We start from the raw sequence: 9,769 nt of genomic DNA, 5'->3' as shown, positions 1-9,769 counted from the left end.
TAACAGGCCAATCTGTGCACAACCAACGTATCGAACGACTTTGGAGAGACGTTTTCCATCAGGTTGTGCACTACTTTTACATGCTTTTCTATTCTTTTGAAGATGAACAAATATTGAACCCGGATGACAACGTTCACAAAATGGCACTACAAATTGTGCACAAGCCAGAAATTCAGAAAAGACTGGATATATTCAGACATGGCTGGAACAACCACAGGTTGAGAACTGCAAACAATCGGACGCCAACACAAATTTGGATGGAAGGCATGCTTTCAAACATCCATCAGCAATCAACAGCTCTCAACAATGTATTTGGAGAAGACCCTTATAATCAATAAAATTTGGAAACTGGCTTGGCAAGATATGGCATACATCTCAACCAGTTGCAAGCCAACAGTGAAGACCTTGAACGAAGAGTGACTGTGTCACAACCAGTCAACAACCTGAGCAATAGTAAGATGTTGAAAACTCAATAAATGTAACTACAGACTTAAGGAAAAAATATCTATTGTGTGCTAGAGAGGGAGGAGTTGTTTTGGCTGATGTTAGGGCCTACTGGCTGAGATTATATTGCTGCGCATTTAAGTGCGCAAGTCGGGAGTTTGTGAAATGTACCTATACAAAGAGAAATTACGAAATAAAATTTAATCTGCACCGTCCGGACAATACTATCTGCTTTCTAATGCTCCAACAAATACAAACAAATACAAGAGATTATCCTTCATTACCGAATGAGACGCATGTGACCATCTATGTGCCATAAACTATTAGGAAATGGCACATAATATGTTCTTCTAGCCACAGTCTGGCTCCATCTCTGGGCTGCAGCAGCTGGGTCAACATGGTTGAGGATTTCTCGAACTCTTTTTCTTTGTACTACAATGCCAGCAGCACGAAGGTATGCCCTCATCATCTGAAAGAGGTTCATATTTCAACACAATTAAAAAAGTGAAATTTCACACTGGATATAAAGATATCATATACATAAAGCGACTATGTTGCAGAATGCTTACTTCCGAGCCTGATCTTGGAAATTGGTTGTGCAATATTCTGACATGCTCCTCGAGGTCAAGATCATGAATGGGAGTAAATCTATTTCTGGCTGAAATCTGAAAAGGCTTCATTTTTTTATGGAGATATGAAGAGGAACAGCCCAACATCCCTGCTATGGCTCTCACTGTAAAGCCTTGAGTGAGGAGTAGTTCAATTTGATCCCTTGTAATATCAAGGGCTGGTCTCCCGCGTCTACCTAAAATATGGAATTAAAAGGATTAAGAAATCTAAGCAAATTAATGAGTGTGATCTTTTATATGCTTATACACATATATATATATATATTTGCAGCAGTTTTATATATCTGACCAACAATTATCTTGCAAACCACAAGAAGCTACTTTCTCTAACCATTTTTATGACATAGGTATGAGTTGTTAACAAGAGTTTTAATACATATATATATTTCAAAGTGGATAGCCATTGTGTTACTGAACAGTCTAAATCTATAGAGCTCATATAAAGACAGGAAAACTGTATATTAACCACTTAAGGAACAACAGGGCGTCTGTGAAACCCATGGGTAGTTAGAAGAAACAGACACAAAAAAATACAATAAGAATTATAGCCACTTTACCTGGATGCAAATGAGTTGCCGCAGAGAAACAAACATGTGCTTCAATAGGAGCGGGTCCCGTAGCGATGACAGATCTGAGATCTGACAGAGCTTGAATCAAATTTTGAGTTGCCTCGGTGCTAATGTGCTGACGAACTCTTCTTAAATTAGCAATGGAAATGTTTATCGCGCGTATTTCACTTCCACCGGCAGATCCTTGACGATAAACTCTCTCTATTGCCCTGCACCTTCGCCTGATACGTCTCAGTACGCTATCGGCCATGTTTATGTTGAAAAATTAGTTCGGCAGAGAAATTCCAAAATCATGAGCCGTGACTGGTGGATTATATTATTTTCAAATGGGCAGCCAATAGGAAACCATTGTATTCTTTCCGACTGATCCCCATGAGCTAAAAAATGCCCACTAGTTCACTAGTAAGCTCATTTTTGTGTCTTACTAGTGAACATGTAAGATAAAAATGCCCACTAGTTCACTAGTAAGCTCATTTTTGTGTCTTACTAGTGAACATGTAAGATAAAAATGCCCACTAGTTCACTAGTAAGCTCATTTTTGTGTCTTACTAGTGAACATGTAAGATAAAAATGCCCACTAGTTCACTAGTAAGCTAATTTTTGTATCTTACTAGTGAACATGTAAGATAAAAATGCCCACTAGTTCACTAGTAAGCTCATTTTTGTATCTTACTAGTGAACATGTAAGATAAAAATGCCCACTAGATCACTAGTAAGCTCATTTTTGTGTCTTACTAGTGAACATGTAAGATAAAAATGCCCACTAGTTCACTAGTAAGCTCATTTTTGTATCTTACTAGTGAACATGTAAGATAAAAATGCCCACTAGTTCACTAGTAAGCTCATTTTTGTGTCTTACTAGTGAACATGTAAGATAAAAATGCCCACTAGTTCACTAGTAAGCTCATTTTTGTATCTTACTAGTGAACATGTAAGCCCATAAATGCTGTGGGGCACTAGTGTGAAATGCATGCTCAAGGCCATAGAATAAATACTCAAATGGCGTGCCTCGGCAAGCCTTTTCAATATTTATTCAACGGACGCCTTGTCACGATCCTACATTACCCAGGATTCATCCGACATGACGTTTGTTTTTCGGACAGCCAATCACGATACATGATGTGCCAACCAGCGACTTAAGCCGAAGAGAAAACCTTCAGAGGTATTGCAATGTTTTTTGTAAATATTACTCTTAATGTGATACCAAATTTGATTTTACGATTATTTTAGACGACAAAGTAGTGGTGTAAACGTCAAATGTGTGGTCAATTTATCAAGATAAGCCCTGCTTAAAAACTTGCTTCAACGATTTCGGAGATGTCGGTGCCCGGTTTTGATCGTGGATGGCGGCAGTTCAACGCTCACAGTTGCCGCCGAGAGCAGCTTCATGCCGGCAGGACTTTCTGAAATCTGCCGCTGCTAGTTTTATAGCGAACCGCAAAAGATGAAGATTTCCGCGCATTTGACGCTCACATTTTGACTTCACGGTGTAGTTTGTTCATTGCTCACAAGCTAATAGAGTAGGAACAAGAGTTCAATTAACGTTGGAACATAATCGTTCATTATCGTTTGCTAGCTGCGTTTGTATATTTGAATTATTTCCTTGCCTTCATTACACGCAGTATTTGTATTCCTTTGTAACTGTGTATTATAAATAAGGTTGCGCTATATGTTACTGGACAAACTATAGGTCCTGACTGCTTGGAGACCCCACGGCAGATGAGCAGCTCCATTCGGACCCTTCTGACGGCGCATCTTCTGCAGCACGATGCTGTTCATAGAAGCTAAAGGGTGATCAGCTTCCCTAAATAACACCAGGAGGAGGAGAGACACAACTTCTTCCCGAAATCTTGATAAAAACATCCCGTTTATTCATTGTTAAATTAATTATATATTTCATGTAACTTATTATGTTCACAATAAAATGTTTTTCAACTGTATTCTGGATATGCATTGTCTGAAATTAAGTGGTGAAACCACAACTAATATTTCCTCCAACATCGAACCTGCTCGGTCACATCTCCTGTCTTAAAAAACAAAACACAATCAGTGGCTTCAATAAAGATTGTAGAAACCTCAAAATGCACACACATTCATTTATTTGATATTACACGGTAAGAAGATTGTGTTTTTGTATTTTATTTACTTCAGTTGTTTTTCCACAACAAACAATCATTAGAGACGAGCAGGGGGTGATGTCATCAAGTATTGTAATATTATTTTATTGTGCTGTTCTCCCAAATCCGCATTTACAATACAGATTACAGCATCTTTAACAAATACGCATCAACTTTGAACAGATTCAACAACTGAAAAATCACAGCCTCGTGAAGGCAGAATTAATTGCAGGACTTCTGCATTATACTGCATTCCTTTTATTTTGTATACTAAAAGTGGATAGGAGTGAATTTTTAGCAGTACTATTACCCCTTATGTCCATGTAAATAATAAATATACATCCCCCAGAGAGCCATTCCCTGAGAAAAAATGTTTTATTCTGCATATATACCAAGCAACAGGCAGTAAAAGAAACTGTGGACACTCGGGATCAGGCTTTACAGGGTTAATTTTTTGCTGGGTGGAGCTCCTATCAGAGAACCAATAGGAGGCATACACTCATGGTACTTTCCCGCCTCCTCATTAGCATTTAGCGTAACTAGTGCAACTAGTGAGCAATTTGTGTTTCACTAGTTCTACGAGTGAAAATTTGGACATCAGTAGTTTACTAGTTAATCCAAAAAGACAATTTCACCAGTTAACTAGTGAGCAGGTTGGCATCCACTAGTGCTACTAGTGAACATTTTGGAACTCACTAGTGGAACTAGTTCAGTCAAAATCTTTCACTAGTGTAACTAGTGGATATTTGAGGCATCACTAGTTTACAAGTAATTTTTTTTAGACTCACTAGTTAAATATCAAGACTTCAAGGGACTTTCACTCGTGAACTAGTTGATGTTTATCTTTCACTAGTTAACCAGTGGGTATTTAATTTCCAACTAGTTGTCTAGTGCATTCGATCATAAGTCACTAGTTAACATGTTAGAATAATCCATGTTTAACTAGTTAACATGTTGACGCTTTTGTGACTTACCTGTTAGCTTGTAATACTTTGAACATTACTAGTTTGGTCCAGTGGGCCACTAGAGCATAAAAAAGATGACTAGCTGGGAATTTGGCACTACTAGTGCGCATCTAGGTGTCACAAGTTAGACTTCTACCAGCACTAGTTGAACAAAAGTTGTTGAACTAGTTGCTAAAAATGAGTCACTTGTTAGAGTTTCTGTGCAACATGTACGACAAAGGCATCACTAGTGTGGCTGAATGTATTACTAGTGCTGGAAAAGACCGCACTAGTGAAATACACAAATGTGTGATATCAAGGATATGGAATAAATGCTCAAACGGCTTGCCATAAGCCACTGCTAGTATATGCAGACATTATATTCATACAATCTTGCAGCCCGAGTGAACCACAGCATTGTTGCAAGTTCGGTCGGAGAAACGCAAACGTCCCACTGCTGTTGCAGCAGCGATTTCTCGGGGCATAGGAGGAAGTGACGTCAGAGCTGACTCGCCAATGTGGCGTTAATTTAGTCATGTCATGTCATTATCCACACCGCTTATCCGGGTCACGGGAGGGTGCTGGAGCCTATCCCAGCTGACTTCGGGCGAACGGCGCACTACACCCTGAACTGGTCGCCAGCCAATCACAGAGCAGACATAGACACCATCACTGAGTGGGAACTGAACCCACGCTGCCCGCACACAACTCGAGCGAGTGTACCACTACACCATCAGTGACACCGTTAATTTAGTTATTTTGTTAAAAGAAATTCACAACCGAATTATAATATTATATAAAATATATATTAAAATAGAAGAGCCTGGGGTAAAAATAAACACAGAGGCAAAGAAATATATTTGAAAAATACGTGCTCAAAGCATGACGTCATTAGCAAGCGCGCAGCTTCCGAAGGACCTCGACCACATCCACCGACCCGTCCACGCCGGAACAAAAAATCCCACCGCTAAATTCTTCTGATTTAGTGTGGAACTGACTGTAATTTTCTCACAGAATGTCCAGTGCTACTCTAAAGGACTACGACATAATTCATTAAGTCTACGTGTCCCGATAACCTCATCTTCGCGCGTTGATGCTTTTCAGCGTAGTTAGCTTAGCTTGTTAGCTAGCTAGCCGCTAACGAAAAGAGGCACATGACTCATCGCCAAGCAGAGATCAAGTGCGAATTTTTTGGGATCATCATTTGAAAATGTGTGAAAGAACGACACCCAAGTACAAAGAGGAACTTTGTGGAATAAAAGAAGAGAACGAGCAACATCTTCAACTGCTGGGCGAAGGTTGCAAGCAGCTTCGTGTTGTGCTACACAAAGCAGGTTTGTAGACGTCTTACTCTCATTTGCTTTGTATAGAACGACTTTCTATCGTTAGAAATATGCATCGCAACCTTAAGTTGTTTGGGGAAATGCGTTCAAGGTTATTGCCGTTTTATTTTTAATTTTTGCTTTTGACTTGCCGGTTTGCTGAACATTTGTTTATGCCAAATGAAATCAGTGCATAAAATAAATGCCAAAGAATAACCAGTAGTGGGGGGTCAACTCCATGTTTTTTCCAGTATAAAATTTGAACTGATTATTTAACATTTTACTGGTTTTTATATCTTTTTCAAGCAATTCCTTCCGGAAGGAATTCTGCCTGACTCTAAAAAATGTGCACACTGCGGCGAAAACATCAATGGCGGTTGATCAATTTTAGTGGATAAAACACAAAATATTATTTTTTTAAAAATCAAGTACATATTGGTCTTATTTAACTTTGCACTGTCTTGGTTGGGTGAGAGTCAAAGAACTTTGGGTGGCCCTGCACTGTTTTGTACACATGTGCGTAGTTTCACCCCATCCAAACATTTAAAATACATTTAATGCATCCATCCAGGGTTGCACGGATCTCATCAGTGAACAAGCACATGCTGCAAGGAATGCATCTGCATCTTTAGCTTACTATGGGCTTAAAAATGGAGAACGTCACAACCCCCTTTTCTACCAACAAGCACAGGAGCATTTAGTTCCCAGAGTGAAAGCCAAAGATTTCTTAACCCATGTGGATTTTTATTGAAGCAGATTTGAAAATGCAAACTCATACAGAATGGACACACTTTGACTTTATCACACCCGTCCACACGCTTCCTTTTGTTCTAACGGTTTCAGCTTGCAAGACATGTTTGGGTCACACTTCTGTTAAATGCGAGCTAAACGGTTTCCTGTCGAACACGGTTCAAGACGCGCATCTGTTTTTGTGGCTTCCTGCTAAACTGCCAGCATAGACACAACTCTGTTCCCACTGAACTAACGTTTTCCTGTTTAAGAGGTCCATGTTTTTGTGACCTTCTATTGATCTGTAAGCATAGTTTTGAAACATGACATGTAATTTCTTTAACACCGGGTCGCACGCATTGCTCCGTGTGCGGCAGGCACAAGTCATGTAGAAACAATATAAGACAAAGTCACCACATGAGGTTTGACTTGACCAAACCAAATGTGTTTGTCTTTTTGTGTCCTACAGACGTCAGTGAAAACGATCTCCGTTCTGTGAAAGAGGAGCCAGACTTGACTCACATCAAAAAGGAGGAGGAGGAGGAGATCAACAAGTCACCACTGAACGTTGTCCCTATAAAGAGTGAAGATGCAAACAAGGATGAGAGTGAGGACAACAGAGGGGCGGAGCCGACAAGCAGCAGCTCAAGTCATCGCGTGACAACAGAAGGTGATGAAGACCACTGGGGGCCAGCACATAATGAGGGCACATTATCAGACGCTCATGACGATGATGATGATGACGTTGACAGTGGGCAAGCCAAAGGTGAAAGGGCATGTCACACTGACTCATTAACTTCAAAGCTGTCTTTAAAACCGCACACAAGAACACACAGTGGAGAAAAACAGTTTTCTTGCTCAGTTTGTGGCAAAAGCTTCCTGCATAAGTCAATGTTAACAATCCACACAAGAACACACAGTGGAGATAAACCCTTTTCATGCTCAGTTTGTGGAAAATGCTTCTCTCAAAAGGGAAATTTAACAGAACACACAAGAACACACACTGGAGAAAAACCCTTTTCCTGCTCAGTTTGTGGGAAAAGCTTCTCTGGAAAGTCTAATTTAAGAAAACACACAACAACACATAGTGGAGAAAAACCTTTTTCTTGCTCAGTTTGTGGGAAAAGCTTTTCTCTAAAGTCACGATTAAAAGAACATACAAGAACACACACTGCAGAAAAACCTTTTTCTTGCTCAGTTTGTGGTAAAAGCTTCATCCAAAATTCGCATTTAACAAGCCACACAAGAACGCACAGTGGAGAAAAAACCTTCGCCTGCTCAGTTTGTGGCAAAGGATTCTTTCTGAAATCAACTTTAACAAAACATGGAAGAACACACAGTGGAGAAAAACCTTTTTCCTGCTCAGTCTGTGGAAAATGCTTCTCTGTAAAGTCAACGTTAACAAGCCACACAAGAACACACAGTGGAGACAAGCCATTCAGTTGCAGCGTTTGTGCTAAAAAATTCTCCGCTAAACGTAGTGCTGCGAGACACGATTGTGCTGGTGAGAAAAGCAGCGATCCTTGAAGCTTAAAAAAAGACGACAAAAAACTGAAGGAACTCACTCTTTGTGGTAAGATGTAAATGTGATTTTGAATGAAATATGATAAATTTAACTTTGCAAAGCTCTTTTATTGACACTAAGCCAATCTGATCCGTGCCAGAAGAAGCAACGTGTCTGAGTGATGATGATTTGTTTTGGCGTTTACATCAAACATGTAAATAAAAATAATTGCCTTTGCTTGGAACAACATTTTTTAACATTATGCTTTTCAGTTGTCTTTTTAATCGTACTTTAATGGAAAAGGTGTGAGAAGAAACGGTGCTTATGAAATCGGTGCTTTCCACAATCATCAATAAAATCACTTGTTCCACTTGCTCCACTGGCCTTCATTTAGCTGTGTGAAAAGGTGAAAAACAGTACTCGAAGTTGAACTATAAAAAGAACCAGACAGAGAAAGGCAAATCGTCTCAGTTTCTCTCAAAGGTTTTGGAATGTCAGGTGTAGGAGCTGTAAAATAAGTTGAAGACCATATTAACCTCAAGTAACCTTATGTAATCAGTTTGTATGTGTAAACCTTGCAGGTATTAATTTTTACATGTCAGTCGACCCTACACATTGTAATGAAACTATAGACATCCCAGCTTCAGACGATGCAAAAACTTTAGATGAGATCTGGTGGCGATGCGGATTAAGAGTATACACCAGACTTCCTAGAAACGCCTCCACTATTTGTACACCAGTCACAGTCTCAGACCACACGTACATTATGACCACACAACCAGCCACAGATACGAATGCTAGAAGCCTCGTGTGTTGTGCACGCACCAACCGTGCGCACACTCCACTTTCGCTGTGATTGGTGGTGTCACGGGGGGGGGGGGCGTCTTTTCTTATTAGTAGGTGCACTCACCTGTGGGTAGTGGTTGTTTGGTTTGGATCGTGTGGTGGGGTGAGCATGGGGAAGAAACCTTTTGCTGACCGTACAATTCAGCATAAAAATCATCAACTGTGAGCGCAACATGTACTGGACTTGAGAGTAAAACAACCGTCGAACGTCGGCCAACTCTTGTTGCGGAAAAAAAGAGAGAGAGATATGATCACCCAAAGAGAGCGACAATGAATGACAAGTAAGTGCCTGTCATTTGCTTCTGCTATGGATGCGCCTCTAAAGACAGTCATGCCAGTTGGGATGCGCATCAATGTTTCCACCCCCTTGTCTTAGCCTGCCGTGGCGTCATTTAAGTTGGACGCTACATCAGGAGTTGGTAACTTGATGGCGACTGGAGTCAGCGTTTATTTGTCACCACGAAGGAGATGATCCGCATCACGCAGTTCGTTGCTGCCGCTGTTGCTGCGCGTCTCAATACTGAAATGAAATAAATAATGAAATATTTAAATACTTAAATAAACGCCAAGATAGTTTTTTAATAATTAATATTTAAATGACAAAATAGTGAAACATTTCAATTTGAAATTCGCAACCACATACAGAGTAAATTAAATTCATAATC

At 40.0% G+C, this 9,769-nt stretch overlaps 1 protein-coding gene and 1 long non-coding RNA gene across 2 annotated transcripts; both read left to right on the top strand.

The window, feature by feature from the left end:
• The first annotated feature begins 2,506 nt into the window (after positions 1–2,506).
• On the top strand, positions 2,507–3,582 carry LOC148341927 (uncharacterized). Its single transcript, XR_015842337.1, has 2 exons — positions 2,507–2,804; positions 3,333–3,582. It is a non-coding gene; the product is annotated as an uncharacterized LOC148341927 (long non-coding RNA).
• A 2,174-nt stretch (positions 3,583–5,756) lies between these two features.
• LOC148341926 (uncharacterized) lies at positions 5,757–8,633 on the top strand. The gene is made up of 2 exons (XM_088281204.1): positions 5,757–6,037; positions 7,224–8,633. Exons 1-2 carry the CDS (start codon positions 5,914–5,916, stop codon positions 8,279–8,281), a joined length of 1,182 nt encoding a protein of 393 aa, XP_088137330.1. The 5' UTR covers positions 5,757–5,913; the 3' UTR covers positions 8,282–8,633.
• The last annotated feature ends 1,136 nt before the right edge of the window (positions 8,634–9,769 follow it).

Source organism: Idiotropiscis lumnitzeri, chromosome 2 (assembly GCF_059441095.1).
Source record: "Idiotropiscis lumnitzeri isolate Australia: NSW breed Sydney's pygmy pipehorse chromosome 2, RoL_Ilum_1.0, whole genome shotgun sequence".
In the NCBI taxonomy this organism is placed as follows: domain Eukaryota; kingdom Metazoa; phylum Chordata; class Actinopteri; order Syngnathiformes; family Syngnathidae; genus Idiotropiscis; species Idiotropiscis lumnitzeri.
This window is presented reverse-complemented; position numbering and strand designations above follow the sequence as displayed.

Excerpts from the sequence above, each read along its gene's own strand:
- LOC148341926 (XM_088281204.1), top strand. The coding sequence starts at position 5,914 with ATGTGTGAAAGAACGACACCCAAGTACAAAGAGGAACTTTGTGGAATA. Across the intron at positions 6,038-7,223 it reads TGTTGTGCTACACAAAGCAG|ACGTCAGTGAAAACGATCTC; the intron begins GTTTGTAGACGT and ends TGTGTCCTACAG.